The sequence below is a fragment of the Oncorhynchus tshawytscha genome, linkage group LG31 (genome assembly GCF_018296145.1).
Source record: "Oncorhynchus tshawytscha isolate Ot180627B linkage group LG31, Otsh_v2.0, whole genome shotgun sequence".
In the NCBI taxonomy this organism is placed as follows: Eukaryota; Metazoa; Chordata; class Actinopteri; order Salmoniformes; family Salmonidae; genus Oncorhynchus; species Oncorhynchus tshawytscha.
Window position 1 is genome coordinate 19,129,645 of NC_056459.1, and position 18,474 is coordinate 19,148,118.

Genomic DNA, 18,474 nt, shown 5'->3' on the forward strand with positions numbered 1-18,474 from the left:
CCCTCAGCAGCCTCCACTGACACTCATTGTATGTCAGGTGTGGATGTGCCATGCCAGAATGGTTTTCCCCAGGTGAATGAACAATGAGGATATTTACTGCAATTTTTTTTGTGAGAACCTATGTCCAAATGGTCCAGACAGGCTTGATGCAAACTAGTGCCTGCTAAACGTGGTTTCTTTCATTTAATTACATTGTGAAAGATGTCTTCAATGATCACACATGGGATAGAAATGTAATGCTAAGTCAATTTTAATGGGTTGTGCAAGTTTGTGAAATCAGTGTAATGTACTATAATTTACAGTACTGTAGCATACTATATTCAAAGGCAATTTTGAAACATGTATCTTACATTTTTTTTGATATTGGAGTAACTGGTTGTTAAAATAACTACATTGAGAATATCATTTTGTGTTTGTGATTAAACTCATTTCACAAATCAATTGTTCTGTGGTGAAAGATGTCTACAAACAAAATTAATGCTCAATGAAAGCTTTTGAATGTAAGACTGGCTGTGTTAAGTGTTACCAGTTTGGAGTTTTGTACTAAGAGTTTTGAAAATTCATCAAACTTGTGAAAATAGGATCAAAACGATATAAAAACCTGTAATGAAACATGTCCAAATAGTTTGTATTCTCCTCAACGTAGCTCCCCAGCAACTGTTCAATCCATACACTGTGTCGTGTCTCTGACTTCTTTAATGTGATGACAAGCTATTTTGTTTGATTGATTACGTGATTGAATTAAACCATGCAACAATTAACTCGTTAATAACCTGGAGCACCACGGAAGAATTAGTTTATATAGAGCGGTTACTTAAAGACCCCTAGATCTTTTATGTCAATAGCAGTCAGTCATTAATGATTCTTTATCTAATATCAGTCTCATCTGAACGTCGTAAAATGATTGGTTATCTGCACGAACCCAGCCTTTACTATGAATCATCCATACACAAGTTGGCTCAATTGTTTATTTAACTAATTAAACAATTACAGAATATACAATACATTATAGAGTAAATACCGTCCCCAATGGACTAAACAAAAAACAATTTGGTTATAACACGACAGATTGAGTGGAAGGGGGGGTGTTGGAAGGAAGACTAAGAAATGGGTCTCTATCGGACATGGGAAGCTATTCTCATATAAATACATATGCCACTAACGATCGCTCGTTCGGAGAACCGTAATGCATTGCATTTACGTGAAGCTGGCTTCGATAGTTGAGCTGGTGGTGTGAGGCTCTGGTTTGCCCAGTCGAGGTCGCCATTGTCCTTTGTAGATTCTACCGGGTCGTCTTAGAGTGAGATGTGATTTTCTGCGTTGGTCAATGTTCTTACTAGATTTGCTACCTTTGCAGCTGCAGTCTGTTAGACTGTAATCTTGGACACACTTGTTCTTGAGTGATCAATAGTTCAGAGTTCATACCATTTCACCTGTGGCGCAAGGTCTCACGTTTTCTGGCCTGTAGAGTTGAAATTAGAATTAGCCCTTTTTATACAAGTGACTTTTCGTCACGGGGGCTTTTATTCTAGAGTGGAAAAGGGGTTGGTTCATTATTTCCAACCAATTTCTACTCACTTGGGCGGGGCCACTGACTAAACACACATTACCATAAAACAAACACTTTTCATTTTAGAAGAGTAAATCACATCTTTTCAAAAGTATTCTTCTACTTCGTCAAACATTTTATCCGACATTAACATGCAAGCCTCATAACTGAGGAACCTGTATAAACAGTTAGGGTAACGTGCCTGTATTGTCTTTCATTAGGTCACAAACATGAAACAAAACGGACCTGGTCGTAGCTGGCTTATCCACCAACCGTCTCCACCAACTTTCTCTAAATTAGGAACAATGTTTAAATAGGAGTATTTGGCGGGAGAGTTCCTTTGTTCACATCTCTGCTAACTGATTCATTGAAATGGCTAGCGTCATGACAACTGATATACACAGTGCAAGTGCGGTACTTTATATTTGCATACCCCACAAACACAGGTTTGAGATGAGATGTACTGTATGATGGAAACATTTAGTTTAATAAAAAATAAAACACTATAGGATTCTATGAATAGGATATTGGTCATGCAAATAACATTTTAGGTTCAATAAGTGCTTTACAGGGTTAACCATATTGTTTACAGTTATTTTTACTTTCTCTTTCAGATACACATTTTTAGATTATCAACAATTTTCTGTACTCATTTTAAATGCTTGTCCTTCCTCATAGGACATATTACACATCATTAATAAATATCACTTTGGCTCATAATCCCAGCGACATCATAGATTGCTAGACTGTGTTCCCAACAATGTGGCCTCTGCTCTCCTGTGTTTCTGTAGTGTGACCTGCAGCTGCCAGTATCTGAGGTAGATCCACATCAGACTACCGTTCTTGCGCTTGTCAGTGTTCAGGTACTGTGCACAGTTGCGGTCATTTTTAAAGATGTCCTTGAGGCCGGCCTCCATATCCAGCTGGGCGAGAGCCCGTTCTCTGCCAGCTCTGACCAGCAAGTCCTTCTCCATTTCCAGCCTCTTCTCCCGGGGCACCAGGATGCTGCAGAAGGCCCCCTGCCTCTCCGCCAGACCCTCCTCCACATCCCTCAGAGCAGCTATGGCTCCCCGGTGCCACTCGCTCTCCCTCTCCAAAGCCGTGTGGAGGAGGGCCCCAGCTCCGCCAGCCTGCAGCAGTCGGCTCTTCTCGCCAGTCAGGGCCTCTCGCTCCTGGCTAAGCCTCCTGCGTTCCTCCATCAGCTGCTGGCCCTGGGAGGCTATGGCCTGGCGGTAGCCCTGCACGCGGTTCTTCTCCTTCTCCAGTTCCAGCTCCAGGTGGACCGTCTCCCGTCGGTTCTCTCTCAGCGTGTCCTTGTACTTCAGCTCCATGTCATCACGGATGGCCTGCATGCTCTTGTCAAACTTTTCTTTCACCTCCAACACTTCCCTCTGTGACTCTCTGGACCATATCCACCCTGAAAGATGTTTGCATTTAGCTTGCTGTCTACCTGTGCCTTACAAGTTGTGGATGCACAATGTTGCCACTTACTTAGACCTTATCTTACCAAATGAAAGTAAGGAAAGTTTGTCATCAGACATGCCAATCTTGGATTTCAGAATGAGCATTGAGAGTTAATGCATATGGTAAGACATCAACAGTATCGTACATTTTCATTGGCCTAAAATTTATGTATGTAAACTGAGCACAGTGGCCCTTTGATTGCCCAGTAATGCAGTCAGTAACATTGTTATTATGTCTAGTCACAACAAGCAACATGCTCTGTGCTGATGAAGTCTTGAGCAGGCAACTTGTGTAAAACAGTACTTACGAAAGGCAGCGAGACCAATCATGGGCACCAGTAGGGCATAGTTCCACTTGTTCCCATCGCTGCCACCACCACCCCCCCTCTGCTCTGGCCTGATGTTCCATTCCTGGGGGTCATTCAGGTTGTTCATCTGGCCTGCAGAGGTAGCACAAGTTGAATGAGTGACATATCTGCATATTAATAATGTGCATAAACTGCTCACAATCTGGGCTAAACTGAACTGGTGAAAACACAACCAATAAATTATTTATTGACGCAAAAGCATTTAAATATGGGGTATTACAAATGACCATATTCGTCATGATTCTGAAGGGTGCGTTTCTACTGTTCCTACTTACTATCTACATGAACTACAAGTTGACAGAAAGGGCTCGATGGTTGACTGTCAAACTGGAGTTTTTTATAAGCTTGAATCAGAGCTAGTTTGTTAGCTAACTAGCTTTATTTACTGATCTTGGATCGACGCATTCTGAATTCAGTTCCGTTCAAACCAACTTAGTCAATAGGACCTGATACATAACCTGCAGAAAGTGTTCGCTACCAAAAGGAAAGCATGGTTTAAGTAATATTGCAGATACCTTCTGTTAAAGAATGATAACGTCTCTTCAATCGAACTGCATTCGTCTCTCTTCCGGGTTAAACATAGCGTAATTTCCCAAACTAGACTTTGCAGAGGTGAGTTACATTTGAGTCAATTTAGATATTGTCAATATAATGACGTAAACCGAATTATGAGTTGTGAAATATCAAAACAGTAATAAAGAAAGTTATTTGATGATTTAATAAATATATAAATGAGGACTATTTATTTTCCTTTTGAGATGGTATGCTCCGGCACGTGTCAGAGCAGTTTGGTGACGTATATTTCCCCAGACGAAGCGAGCACCCATCATGGCTGCGCTGTGTACTGCCTCCCGTGTCCTCACCAAAAAGATCCTGTCAGCTAAGGCGGTAAGTATTTGGAGATAAACTGTTGCTATAGAATATCACTATGAACTAATTGATATTTTGGACTCATGAATGTGTTCATATGAGCTGGTATTCGCAGAGAATTTAACCCACCCTGTTTTGTAACATATCAGCTGGTCAATGATGTCTCACCATTGACGGAGTTTCGTAGCTAGTTACCTAACTATACTTTGCAATACTGGGAGCTAGTTTTCATAATAAATATCCATGGCAATTCGATTCTGACGAATAGCTTAATAAATATAATTTGTGTTGCTCGTGTATGACGAGTGAATTAAACCTTGCAGTAGCCATATTGAAGGTCAATCAAGGCATGTTAGCTAAGAAGCTGTTAACGATGTGGCTGACCAAGCAGTAGGCTAGTTCCCAGTGTTGGCTGAATCTGTGATGAGTTGGTTTGTGTTGTCTGGTCAAACATTGATTTATGTTTGATGACAAATGTCTCTCGGCTCTTCCCCCAGAAATAGAGATTCATAGAGATTCATTTAATCCCTTACCTTTGATCTTCATATGGTGGCAATCAGAAGACGTTCATTTACTCAATAAATGTTCCTTTTGTTTGAAGTCTCTTTTTATATCCAAAAACCTCTGTTTTGTTAGCGTGTTTTCTTCAGTAATCCACAGGCTCAAACTCAGTCAGAAAAGACAAAAAAAATCAAACGAGAGAGTACAGGTCGCAATGGTGGGTAGTGTATGGGGCTTTGGTGACAAAACGGATGGCACTGTGATAGACTGCATCCAGTTTGTTGAGTAGAGTGTTGGAGGACATCACCGAAGTCGAGGATCGGTAGGATGGTCAGTTTTACGAGGGTATGTTTGGCAGCATGAGTAAAGGAAGCTTTGTTGCGATATAGGAAGCCAATTCTAGATTTAATTTTGGATTGGAGATGCTTAATGTGAGTCTGGAAGGAGAGTTTACAGTCTAACCAGACACCCAGGTGTTTAGTTGTCCACGTATTCTAAGTCAGAGCCGTCCAGAGTAGTGATGCTAGACAGGCGAGCAGGTGCGTGCAGCGATCGATTGAAAAGCATTCATTTAGGTGTGTTTTAAGAGCAGTTGGAGGCCACGGAAGGATCGTTGTATGGCATTGAAGCTCATCTGTAGGTTAGTTAACACACTGTCCAAGGAGGGGCCAGAAGTATACAGAATGGTGTCATCTGCGTAGAGGTGGATCAGAGAATCACCTGCAGCAAGAGCAACATCATTGATGTATACAGAAAAGAGAGTCGGCCTGAGAATTGAACCCTGTGGCACACCCATAGACTGTCAGAGGTCCAGACAACAGGCCCTCCGATTTGACACACTGAACTCTATCAGAGAAGTCGTTGGTAAACCAGGCGAGGCAATCATTTGAGAAACCAAGGCTGTCGAGTCTGCCAATAAGAATGTTGTGATTGACAGAGTGGGGCAAATCAAATCAAATCAAATTTTATTTGTCACATACACATGGTTAGCAGATGTTAATGCGAGTGTAGCGAAATGCTTGTGCTTCTAGTTCCGACAATGCAGTAATAACGAACAAGTAATCTAACTAACAATTCCAAAAAAACTACTGTCTTATAACACAGTGTAAGGGGATAAAGAATATAGCCTAGTGGTTAGAGCATTGGACTAGTAACCGGAAGGTTGCATCCCTTTGAAGAGGGGGATGACCGCGGCAGCTTTCCAATCTTTGGGAATCTCAGACGGGTAGGGGTTGCAACAATTTCGGCAGATCATTTTAGAAAGAGAGGGTCCAGATTGTCTAGCCCGGCTGATTTGTAGGGGTCCAGATTTTGCAGCTCTTTCAGAACATCGGCTATCTGGATTTGGGTAAAGGAGAAATGGTGGGGGCTTTGGCGGGTTGCTGTGGAGGGTGCCGGGCAGTTGACCGGGGCAGGGGTAGCCATGTGGAAAGCATGGCCAGCCGTAGAGAAATGCTTATTGAAATTCTCAATTATAGTGGATTTATCAGTGGTGACAATGTTTCCTAGCCTCAGAGCAGTGGGCAGCTGGGAGGAGGTGCTCTTATTCTCCATGGACTTTACGGTGTCCCAGAACTTTTGAGTTAGTACTACAGGATGCAAATTTCTGTTTGAAAAAGCTTGCCTTAGCTTTTCTAACTGCCTGTGTATTTGTTCCTAACTTCCCTGAAAAGTTGCATATCACGGGGGCTATTCGATGCTAATGTAGAATGCCACAGGATGTTTTTGTGCTGGTCAAGGGCAGACAGGTCTGGCGTGAACCAAGGATTATATCTATTCTTAGTTCTACTTTTTGTTTTTGCGTTTGACAGTGATGAGGGGTGGTCGTTTGGTCGCAGACCCATTACGGATGCAGGCAATGATGCAGTGATCGCTGAGATCTTGATTGAAAACAGCAGAGGTGTATTTGGAGGGTGAATTAGTTAGGATGACATCTATGAGGGTGCTCGTGTTTACTGATTTGGGGTTGTACCTGGTAGGTTGGAAGGAGGAGAGATGACTAGAAATGAGTCTGTTGACCATTTTATGTGTGGATTAATTGTCGGAGTAGAGGACCTTGTGCATTTCAGGTAAAATAACGACCTAATGTTTATATCCCAGGACAAATTAGCTAGCAACAGCAAGCTAGCTAAATTGCCATGCATGTTTTAATGCTTTTCAACCGGTCACCAAATTAATGTAATTGGTTCAGAGTTTGTTTTGATATTTTAACCTGTGTGTCGTGATTGCGTTTGGTGTAGGGGGACAAAATAAATGTATGCACGATGGCGCACGCACGCAGCCGGTTTGGGTTCCGTGTTAGGGTACATGTTGCCGCAGCAGTCTCACCTTAATTAATTATGTAACCATCAGCTGGCTGTGTTTTCACTGCATTTTAAAACATTGAGCAAACTACACTAATGTTAGAGGCCTATACACAAGTCATAAATTGACTTGACATTTTGTGGATAAGTCTAGTTCTTGCAATTGAGTACATTCATCAATAGCCTTGCATAGCCTATGTTCTATATTCTTTCTCCATTTAGCTTCCGGCAGTATCCCAAAGCTCCAGGAAGCTCCACTTCTCCATCTACGGGAAGAACGAGGCTAAAGTGTCAGATGGCGTAAGTCTGCGTACTCCATGTTCATCTTTGACATTACTGTATGAATGGATTCAATATGTTTGCACAAAATATATTGTCTTTTAGATGTATTTAATTTGTGTCAGTGCTTGTAGAGACAATTTGTATTATACAACTCTAGCTAGAGAAAATACTGAAATGTTAATGTTTTGTGCTTGTGTTTTTACTGGTTTCTACAGATCTCCACACAGTACCCTGTGGTAGACCATGAGTTTGATGCCGTGGTTGTGGGTGCCGGTGGGGCAGGACTACGTGCTGCTTTTGGCCTGTCTGAGGCTGGCTTCAACACAGCTTGTGTCACAAAGCTGTTCCCCACCAGGTCGCACACGGTGGCTGCACAGGTATATATCAAGTTATATATATATATATATATATATATTCTACAAGATTCAATGGGAAATGACCACGTAACAGCAGGAAATATCCCAGATTGTCCCCTTAAACTTCTTTGGGATAGCCCCCTTTTTAATTTTTCTTTGCCTAAAATGACATACCTAAAACAAACTGCCTGTAGCTCAGGCCCTTAAACAACGATATGCATATTCGTGGTACCATTTGAAAGGAAGCACTTTGAAGTTTGTAGAAATGTGAATTTAATGTAGGAGAATATAACACAGATATAGTTGAAGAAAATACAAATGTATATATTTTTTTCTACCACCGTCTTTGAAATGCAACAAAGGTACCACATCTAGCCATCACTCTGTAATTCCGATGGTGTCCATAAGATGGCAGCAGTTTATGTGCAAAGTTTCAGACGATTAACTTGAAGTATGAGCAAACTACATGACATTTAGTGTGAAGTCACCCAGGTACATTTGGGCAAATCGCGATGGAGACATTTACATTTTTTCTGCAAGAATATTGTCAAATCTGTATACTTGGACTTTGATTTAGCTTTCCCAGTATTAGTAGCCATATTATAAGTTCAACATTTGCAAAACACCCAGTTTTCATAACTTCATAACTCTCCATAATCTTGTAATTCTTGTCTAAAAGGAAAAGGCTTACTGTCGCACAAGGTTAGCAGCTACATTTTGCGACATACAGGGTTTCCTGATACTCCTGTAAAGCCCAGCTCATTGGCTATCTAGCTAGCTTTGTTTGACCCCGATTGGTGCTTATTTGTCAAAGTTACAGTCGATCAAGTGAAGACCGCCCGCATTATCGGTGTGCCATGAAGGCGTCGCTCTCTGATCCAATTTGGTGTTCTATAGGATATACTACAAATTGAACGAGTGGAAATACAAAATCGATCATGCATGCTATATGGACCTTTTTTAGGACATGAAAAATGATTTTATCTAACAAAACGACACTTCATGTTATCTCTGGGACCCTTTGGATGATAAATCAGAGCAAGATTTCAGAATGTAATAACACATTTCACCTTCAGAGGTGAATTTCTAGAACCTATTGCGGTGGGAAAAAAGTGTTTTGTTGTTAGGAGCTCTCCTCTCTCAGTAGCATGGCATTTTTTCCCCCGCAGTATTAGCTACTGTAAATTGGACAGTGCAGTTATATTAACAAGAATTTAAGCTTTCAGCCGATATAAGACACTTATCTGTACCGACATTTGTTGTTTCTCTAAAATGTGCGATTGTGACAAGGCACTACATGATTTACAACTGTCCCGTTGGCGGGACGCCTATCCCCAAGAAGTTTTTAAATTCCTGTGTTGCATGATAACAAGTCTAATCAACTTTTTTTGCATTATACACAGAAGGCAGCAATGCCATTTTAAATTCACAATGAATTAATCATATCCCACTGCAGTGGCTTTATCAGCCAACTTAATGTTTTACAGTTGTATTAGGCATACCTCCATGCAATATCTACAAAAAAATCCATAGTTCAAGTCCTGAACAGTTGTTTTTGCATTTAGGGCGGGATCAATGCAGCCCTTGGAAACATGGAGGGAGATGATTGGCGGTGGCATTTCTACGACACAGTGAAGGGATCTGATTGGCTGGGAGACCAGGACGCCATACACTACATGACAGAGCAGGCCCCACATGCCGTTGTGGAGGTGAAACACACACACACACAGCTTTTTAGATATGGCAAAGAAAACAAAATGGTAAAGCAGGATATTCACTAACGTAAATTAAACTATGCTGCTGATGGTTCTTTGTGGAAAAACGAATGTATTGAAAGGTAACCAGCCTCTTGAAAGCGGAGTTGGTAGAAGGGTCCAGTAGGGGAATGTGGGGCAGCAGGTAGCCTAGTGATTTAAGAGCGTTGGGCCAGTAACCAAAAGTATGCTGGTTTGAATCCCTGAGCCAACTAGGTGAAAAATGTGTATGTGTCCTTGAGTAAGGTACATTACCCTAATTGCTCCTGTCAATCGCTCTGGACAAGAGCGTCTGCTAAATGACAAAAATGTACTGTAAAAATACATGCTAGTGGTGGTGTAAGCAAAAGTCCCATGCTTAAAGGTGCAATATGCAAAAATTCTAATTCTAGTTGGCCTTTCAGTTTGGGAAAAATATCATTGTACCATCAAAACCGCTGGGAAATTTCTTTTCAATATCCAAAAATATTGTATTTTCAGCTGTTCGAAGCTGGTATAGAGAACCAGATGTAAAAGATTCCAAACGAAAGTTAAGAATGGGAAGCATAGACTTAGAAATAGCATACATAGAACAGATCTACTGCTTCTTACGCTTGCATTCAATTAGTGACAGATCTATAACTCACATTTCTATTTGAATTTGGCTGGGTTGCCCTACATATTGCAGCTTTAAGCGCTGCAGCAGAATTAAACGGCCCCTCCTACTAATGAATTAATGCTGTGTCCTGTCCTTTCAGCCCTTCTGATGTACCAAAACGAGTGAAAATGCCCTTATTCTTCTCTGCAATGTTGTGTAGGTGCCTTTACATAGACTCAAACAATAATACATTCTGTGTATTTTAATAATTGGCTCAAGTGCAAGCGTATTCGTGTATTATGTAGCCTATAATTATTTTGGGATTAAGTTTAACCCCCCCCAATCAGAAAGGATTGGCAAAACATCAAAACAAGCACTGATAGGCTGGTAAAATGAAAATATTCATGTATTATTTATTGGCTACCTTACTATTTCTAACTTTCTGTTGTGAAAATAACTGAAAGCTGGTGTGCCAGTGATTTAACAGGTCTTCTTGATGTCCCCAGCTAGAGAACTTTGGCATGCCCTTCAGCCGAACCGAGGATGGCAAGATCTACCAGAGGGCTTTTGGTGGCCAGAGTCTGAAGTTTGGCAAGGGAGGCCAGGCCCACCGGTGCTGCTGCGTAGCCGATAGAACCGGCCACTCCCTTCTGCACACACTCTACGGACGGGTACGTCAATGTCTTGACTCAAAATTCCATAATCCACCACTTGCAGTCGTGCTAAATATACATACCCTTTCTCTGCTGTTCCTCTGAATTCCATTTTACTGACAAACTCTGCTTTTAGAATCTCATGTTCTGTCCTGTTTTTGCTGGATTCACTAATCTATCACTCTTGGGGCGGCAGGGTAGCCTAGTGGTTAGAGCGTTGGACTAGTAACCAAAAGGTTGCAAGTTCGAATCCCCGAGGTGACAAGGTACAAATCTGTCATTCTGCCCCTGAACAGGCAGTTAACCTACTGTTCCTAGGCCGTCATTGAAAAGAAGAATTTGTTCTTAACTGACTTGCCTAGTAAAATAAAGGTAAAATTTAAAATAAATAAAAAAACTCTTCTCACCTTTTTTAGTCTCTGAGGTATGACACCAGCTACTTTGTGGAGTATTTTGCCCTGGACCTGCTGATGGAGGAAGGAGAGTGTAAAGGAGTGATTGCTCTGTGTATGGAGGATGGATCCATCCACCGCTTCAGGTCCAAGAACACAGTCATTGCCACAGGGTATGTAGATGTTTCTGTAGTGAATAAGTTTACAGTTAGAAGGCTTGTTCCAAGTAATCTGGGAGCTTTGTCTGACCTATTATACCAGTTGTAATGTTAACTTTTTAACATCCTCACCCTGGGCAGAAGGTGCCTCCTTGATGACGATGTAAAGTTCTAATATTTTGCCCTGATTCTTACTCCTGCCACTCTGCTCAATCTGCAGTGGTTACGGCCGTACCTACTTCAGCTGCACGTCAGCCCACACCAGCACAGGAGACGGTAATGCCATGGTGACCCGTGCAGGCCTGCCCTGCCAAGACCTGGAGTTTGTCCAGTTCCACCCCACAGGTCAGTGTCAGATTGGCAGTAGAGGCCTGTCTGCTAGGGAGTGAAATTAAGAACATGAAATAAACATTTATTTGAGAAGAGTTGATAAACACTCAGAATAAGCCTATCCATTAGAAATGTAATCTTGAAAGTGTTTCTGTCCTTAGTCTGAAGGTAACTGTGAATTATCATGCGTTTCATGACATCGTTGGGGACAATGGCTATTATCGTTGGTGACAATTAAATCATATGGTCATAGAAGTCAGAGCTCTGGGAGACATGTCTGTTTACATACTGTGGATACATAATCATACTATAAATATCATTGGGAGGTAAGTGGAGTCCAGCGGGCCCTCGGTGCTGGTTTCATATGACGTAACGTAATCCCTCTAGGTATCTATGGAGCCGGCTGTCTGATCACAGAGGGGTGCCGTGGTGAGGGAGGAATCCTCATCAACAGTGAGGGCGAGCGCTTCATGGAACGATACGCCCCCAACGCCAAGGACCTGGCCTCCAGAGACGTCGTGTCCCGCTCCATTACCATTGAGATCCGAGAGGGCAGGTAAGATCACCACCAAGGCTCTGTCTTCCCTGATCACCCATAGAAGTATTGTGCTGATGCTGGATAACTGATGTGTGACTGCATGCTCTATCGATGTCAGATCATTGATTTAATATTGGCATGCACATTTTTAAAACAAAGTGTCAAATAGATGGTCAATCTAGAATCAATCTATTCATGCTTTGGTAAACTAAAATCTACCTCAAGAATGTTACATTTGAGTAATTTAGCAGATGTTCTTATACAGAGCGACTTACAGGAGCAATTAGGGTTGAGTGCCTTTCTCAAGGGCACATTGACAGATTTGTCCCCTAGTCTGCTCAATGATTCGAACCAGCAAACTTTTGGTTACTGGTCCAACACTCTTACTGTTAACCGCTAGGCTACCTGCTGAATGACAGGAAATGGAATTCGCATGGAATCTACCCACAAATTCCAATTGAGATGTTTCCACCTTGCCATGAGTTTCAGGTGTGAAAGACAACTGTCATGCTAACAGACTTTTATCTGTGTGTTCCTAGGGGATGTGGCCCAGAGAAGGACCATGCGTACCTGCAGCTGCACCATCTCCCGCCACAGCAGCTGGCCACCCGTCTGCCAGGCATCTCTGAGACTGCCATGGTCTTCGCCGGTGTGGATGTCACCAAAGAGCCCATCCCCGTCCTGCCCACCGTCCACTACAACATGGGAGGAATCCCCACCAACTACAAGGGACAGGTAACTAGCAGCATCCGTTGAAAAGAAATGTCATATATTTGTATATTTTCTTGTTGAAAGTCCTATGAAATAACCCTAATATAGGTAAGCAAATCTAATGAGACAGATGTAGTGAGTCTTTAAACTGGACCTCTCTTAAGTTTAATGTATTCAAACGATCTTATATAATATATGTATTGTCAGCTGTGATGTAATATGTCTGCTGTACCGCAGATCATTTTATGATTTACTGTCCTGTTCTCCACAGGTCCTCACCTACACACCTGAGGAGGGGGACAAGGTGGTGCCAGGGTTGTTTGCCTGTGGTGAGGCTGCCTGTGCCAGTGTCCATGGTGCCAACCGCCTGGGAGCCAACTCCCTGCTGGATCTGGTGGTGTTTGGACGTGCCTGCGCCCACACAATTGCTGACATCTGCAATCCAGGTACCAATTCTATTCTTTAACCCTTACCTGTATGTCAAGACAAAAGCACATGCAATAATGCGTTGTCCCACAACTTCTTAATGCAATGGCCAGGCCAAGGCTCCCTTGGAAAAATACTTAGACAATCCTGGCAATGTGGTGTTTCTGCAGGAGAGAAGCTCTCCCCCCTGAAGCCCAATGCAGGAGAGGAGTCTGTGGCCAACCTGGACAAGTTGAGGTTTGCTGACGGCAGCATGAGGACCTCCGAGATCAGACTGAACATGCAGAAGGTATGGATTAAAAACAATTTTGTGGGGGGAATGGAACTGATATGCCTTGGATGGTCATCAAATCTACTGGAAATGAGCGTTAAATACACTGCTCAAAAAAATAAAGGGAACACTAAAATAACACATCCTAGATTTGAATGAAATATTCTTATTAAATACTTTTCTTTACATAGTTGAATGTGCTGACAACAAAATCACACAAATTATCAATGGAAATCAAATTTATCAACCCATGGAGGTCTGGATTTGGAGTCACACTCAAAATTAAAGTGGAAAACCACGCTACAGGCTGATCCAACTTTGATGTAATGTCCTTAAAACATGTCCTTAAAACAAGTCCTTAAAACAAGTCAAAATGAGGCTCAGCAGTGTGTGTGGCCTCCATGTGCCTGTATGACCTCCCTACAACGCCTGGGCATGCTCCTGATGAGGTGGCGGATGGTCTCCTGAGGGATCTCCTCCCAGACCTGGACTAAAGCATCCGCCAACTCCTGGACAGTCTGTGGTGCAACGTGGCGTTGGTGGATGGAGCAAGACATGATGTCCCAGATATGCTCATTTGGATTCAGGTCTGGGGAATGGGCGGGCCAGTCCATAGCATCAATGCCTTCCTCTTGCAGGAACTGCTGACACACTCCAGCCACATGAGGTCTAGCATTGTCTTGCATTAGGAAGAACCCAGGGCCAACCGCACCAGCATATGGTCTCACAAGGGGTCTAAGGATCTCATCTTGGTACCTAATGGCAGTCAGGCTACCTCTGGCGAGCACATGAAGGGCTGTGCGGCCCCCCCAAAGAAATGCCACCCCACACCATGACTGACCCACCGCCAAACCGGTCATGCTGGAGGATGTTGCAGGCAGCAGAACGTTCTCCACGGCGTCTCCAGACTCTGTCACGTGACAGACGTGTGCTCAGTGTGAACCTGCTTTCATCTGTGAAGAGCACAGGGCGCCAGTGGCGAATTTGCCAATCTTGGTGTTCTCTGGCAAATGCCAAACGTCCTGTACGGTGTTGGGCTGTAAGCACAATCCCCACCTGTGGATGTCGGGCCCTCATACCACCCTCATGGAGTCTGTTTCTGACCGTTTGAGCAGACACCTGCACATTTGTGGCCTGCTGGAGGTCATTTTGCAGGGCTCTGGCAGTGTTCCTCCTGCTCCTATTTGCACAAAGGCGGAGGTAGCGGTCCTGCTGCTGGGTTGTTGCCCTCCTACGGCCTCCTCTTCTCCTGATGTACTGGCCTGTCTCCTCGTAGCGCCTCCATGCTCTGGACACTACACTGACAGACACAGCAAACCTTCTTGCCACAGCTCGCATTGATGTCCCATCCTGGATGAGCTGCACTACCTGAGCCACTTGTGTGGGTTGTAGACTCCGTCTCATGCTACCACTAGAGTGAAAGCACCATCAGCATTCAAGTGACCAAAACATCAGCCAGGAAGCATAGGAACTGAGAAGTGTTCTGTGTTCACCACCTGCAGAACCACTCCTTTATTGGGGGTGTCTTGCTAATTGCCTTTTGCATTTTGCACAACAGCATGTGAAATTTATTGTCAATCAGTGTTGCTTCCTAAGTGGACAGTTTGATTTCACAGAAGTGTGATTGACTTGGAGTTACATTGTGTTGTTTAAGTGTTCCCTTTATTTTTTTGAGCAGTGTACTTGTACAGTACCATCACTTCTTTGCTAAATGTTTGTTCCTCTCTCTGTCATCAGACCATGCAGAACCACGCCGCTGTGTTCCGTACCGGCAAGGTCCTGAAGGAGGGATGTGACAAGATGGATGCTGTCTACCAGACCCTGGACGACGTCAAGACCTTCGACAGAGGTCAGCATCTCATTCCCTCTGCTGATGTGATGTGAATTGTCTTTCAATTGCCCCATCTCGCCAGGGCAGAAGGTCTTTGTTGTCCCATTGTTGGGCTTGATTGCAACAGGGATTATGTTCTGAAGCAGTGTTAAAGTTCCCTCTCTCCTCCCCTTAGGTATTGTGTGGAACACTGACCTGGTGGAGACCCTGGAGCTGCAGAACCTCATGCTGAACGCTGTGCAGACCATCAACTCTGCCGAGCAGCGCGAGGAGAGCAGGGGAGCCCACTCCAGAGAGGACTTCAAGGTAAGAACTGAAGAGACAGAAACCACTGCTATACTAGCCTGGCCTGCAATGACAATTTGTTGTCTGGCAAAGTGATATTGCTCGTATGCATACAGTTCCATTTTGTTTCATGGTAGGGGCCTCGATGTGGACATGTTTTGTTTGGAGCTGAAAGTAATGCATATGAACAGACACTGCTATTGTCATCACACAAACAACTACTATAAACTATAGGAGCTCTCTCCAGTAGTAGTTGGACCAGTCTGTAGACTGTTTCATTCTGAAAGATTCCTTTGTACCATTGCAGGACCGTATGGATGAGCTTGACTATGCCAAGCCTCTGGCGGGACAGGTGAGGAAGCCCATTGAAGAGCACTGGAGGAAACATACCATGTCCACTGTGGATCCTAAGACGGGAAAGGTAAGTATGCTCACAAAAAAAAGTCCAGTGCCTAATGATTGTGTTTAACTAGAGATTTTTATTTTTCTAAATATAAATGACAGGATTAATTGACCTTTAATTCTTAACAACACAATAATAGCAGAGTCTGTGCTTGCCAATTTTAATTTGCTATCACTAACCCATCTCTCCCTTTTTGTGCTTCTGTTATAGGTAACTCTGAAATACAGACCGGTTATTGATAACTCGCTTGATGCAGAGGACTGTGCTGCTATCCCTCCCGCCATCCGTTCCTACTAAGCTCATAACTATCTGATGCTGACTCAACTTTTATTTATGATCAAGATTTATGCTTTTGCAGTTAACATGATTCTCATATTACTGCTAATAAATACTATAAGTGGAATATTTGATATTTTTGATAATAAACCTTACTCGTGCAAATGTGAGTTGTGTGTATTTTAAACTTGTAACACATTTGCTATTGTTCTTTTTGGCAAATGCATACATTTCATTTTTAAATATTGAATAATTGTAGAAATCTGTCAAATAAAGTCACGGTTTGAATTTTTTTTTTACCCCAATTTTTAAGATATCTACACAATGCCAATACAATACTCAATTTCTTCACTCAATGGCTATGCTTGGTTAAGGAAAAACACATTTCTAATCTGTAAATCAAGTTCTGTTTATCTTGCGTGCTTCCTGTTTTGTAGGATTTATCTTGAATAAAGATGCTGAAATAACTCAATCCCTCCTGTCTGTGTAGTGTCAGTTCTTCCAAATACCATGTCAATGTTCCATCTGAAATACAATAATCAAAGTCACTGGAGGAAGCACCAGCAAGCACCCTGTAATTGGAAGATGTCTTTGATTACAGAAAATAACGATGGCTTAGAAACTCTGACTGTTGTGTATTTTAAAATGTAGGCGTTGTGATGAACTTTTTTTGGAAGGGGGAATGGTATGCAACCGGCTACATTCATAAAACATTCTCCATTGAGGCTGCTAAGGCGTCAATTTCCTCAACACAATTTAATGGCAAGAAGGTGGGGGAAAAAAACATATGTACTTTATGAAATACCATTTTCCACTACCATGCTACAGTGGCTAGTCCTGGTCCACATTAATGTTTTAACTATATGACCAGAAAAAAATGACTGCTGCAACAAATACAGGGTCCTTGCTATCTGGGTTTTGTTATATAAATAGTCATACACATAACTCATAGTATACAGCGCTAAGCTAAACCGCCTGACTCAAGTCATCTTACGTACCCTTGCTAAAGCAGGAACTAGCTCACACAGCCAGCAATAAAACTACCCCCCTAAAACCATCCCCTCAGCTTGGTTGTCTCCCGACCCCAGGAAACAAAGACATTCCATCGCATGAACACATGCACCCAGCCATAAAAACTGCCCCTCTACCTCACGAACCCCTGACACAAACATCTCCTAGTATAAACACATCTCCCCCCTCTACTGGTCGGGGGCTCAGAGAACAAGACTCTGTTCTGTACCAATGGGGCTCATGCTCTGGATTAGAGCAGGTCCGCCTCCAACTTTTTGGGACCAATCAGAAGACAAAAAACGACAAGACTCTACCTACTTTATTCTATGTATAAAAATGAATGTAACCTTTGTATAAGGCCTCTTTTTCACCTGACTCCTTGCCGAGTTATATGAACTAGATCCGTGCACGTAAAACTGCGGGACAAGATATCTTTGACTCATTAAAACTGCCTTTTGTTACAACTGAAATCCACTCTGTCCAGCGTCCGTGATTTGGTCTCAACTCTCCAATATATAAACACCAATCATAACAGTTCCTTGGGACATTACAAGTCTGACATTACCCCGTTGAAATTTTAAAAGTTTAGGGTAGAAAGCTATAGGCAACATCCGGGACTAGCATTAGCCACTGTAGCACAGATGGTTGTAAAAATCTTTGATGTAGCATGTTGGTGGAAAATAGTGTTTCATAAAGAAAGTAGCTATCTATGCATTTTTTCCCATTCGCGTTTGACTGTAAGATTAAACAACTCTATATCGCCATTTGCAGGCCTTGGGCTTTGTTGGAAACATCCAGACAGACAAAACCCCAGTACCACAAGAACAAAACGCAATATAAAAGCCCAATCAATTGTATTAATACTTGTAAACAAAAATAAAGTATATTTTATTAATTCAGAGGCTCATCTGAAAGTTATGTTCATGTTTCGCAGAGAAATTAGTAGGTTGATAAAATGCTGTCTCTGGAGAGGGCAAGAACAATATGTCAGAATAAGTGCAGTATTATCATAAGGAGATGTATACTTGGAAAACGGAGGAGGAATGTAGAGAAAATGCGAGGCAGAGGAAGTTCGAGATAAGGAGGAAGAGGGTGAGCTTGAAACGGTTACAAATGGCGGGGAAAAGGGAGATGGTTTGTTAAAGAAGAATGGTAGGAAGTGTAAG

The 18,474-nt window shown here is 42.6% G+C and overlaps 2 protein-coding genes across 2 annotated transcripts; one reads left to right on the top strand and one right to left on the bottom strand.

The window, feature by feature from the left end:
• Window positions 1–954: 954 nt before the first annotated feature.
• On the bottom strand, window positions 955–4,152 carry ccdc127b (coiled-coil domain containing 127b). Its single transcript, XM_024395428.2, has 3 exons — window positions 3,896–4,152; window positions 3,321–3,452; window positions 955–2,966 (listed from the first exon to the last, which is right to left on the bottom strand). The coding sequence occupies exons 2-3, from the start codon at window positions 3,445–3,447 to the stop codon at window positions 2,281–2,283; spliced, it is 813 nt and encodes a 270-aa protein (XP_024251196.1). The 5' UTR covers window positions 3,448–3,452; window positions 3,896–4,152; the 3' UTR covers window positions 955–2,280.
• A 5-nt stretch (window positions 4,153–4,157) lies between these two features.
• LOC112229540 (succinate dehydrogenase [ubiquinone] flavoprotein subunit, mitochondrial) lies at window positions 4,158–16,769 on the top strand. The gene is made up of 15 exons (XM_024395427.2): window positions 4,158–4,268; window positions 7,277–7,354; window positions 7,552–7,713; window positions 9,258–9,401; window positions 10,530–10,694; window positions 11,093–11,241; window positions 11,447–11,571; window positions 11,944–12,112; window positions 12,634–12,829; window positions 13,077–13,251; window positions 13,402–13,520; window positions 15,240–15,351; window positions 15,509–15,639; window positions 15,926–16,039; window positions 16,232–16,769. Exons 1-15 carry the CDS (start codon window positions 4,209–4,211, stop codon window positions 16,316–16,318), a joined length of 1,986 nt encoding a protein of 661 aa, XP_024251195.1. The 5' UTR covers window positions 4,158–4,208; the 3' UTR covers window positions 16,319–16,769.
• Window positions 16,770–18,474: the final 1,705 nt, after the last annotated feature.

Bases quoted from the DNA above. Each gene is read 5' to 3' on its own strand.
- ccdc127b (XM_024395428.2), bottom strand. From the start codon at position 3,447: ATGAACAACCTGAATGACCCCCAGGAATGGAACATCAGGCCAGAGCAG. The intron at 2,967-3,320 runs GTAAGTACTGTT...AACATCTTTCAG, and splicing joins GATTGGTCTCGCTGCCTTTC to GGTGGATATGGTCCAGAGAG.
- LOC112229540 (XM_024395427.2), top strand. From the start codon at position 4,209: ATGGCTGCGCTGTGTACTGCCTCCCGTGTCCTCACCAAAAAGATCCTG. The intron at 9,402-10,529 runs GTGAAACACACA...TGATGTCCCCAG, and splicing joins CCCCACATGCCGTTGTGGAG to CTAGAGAACTTTGGCATGCC. The intron at 15,352-15,508 runs GTCAGCATCTCA...TCCTCCCCTTAG, and splicing joins CGTCAAGACCTTCGACAGAG to GTATTGTGTGGAACACTGAC.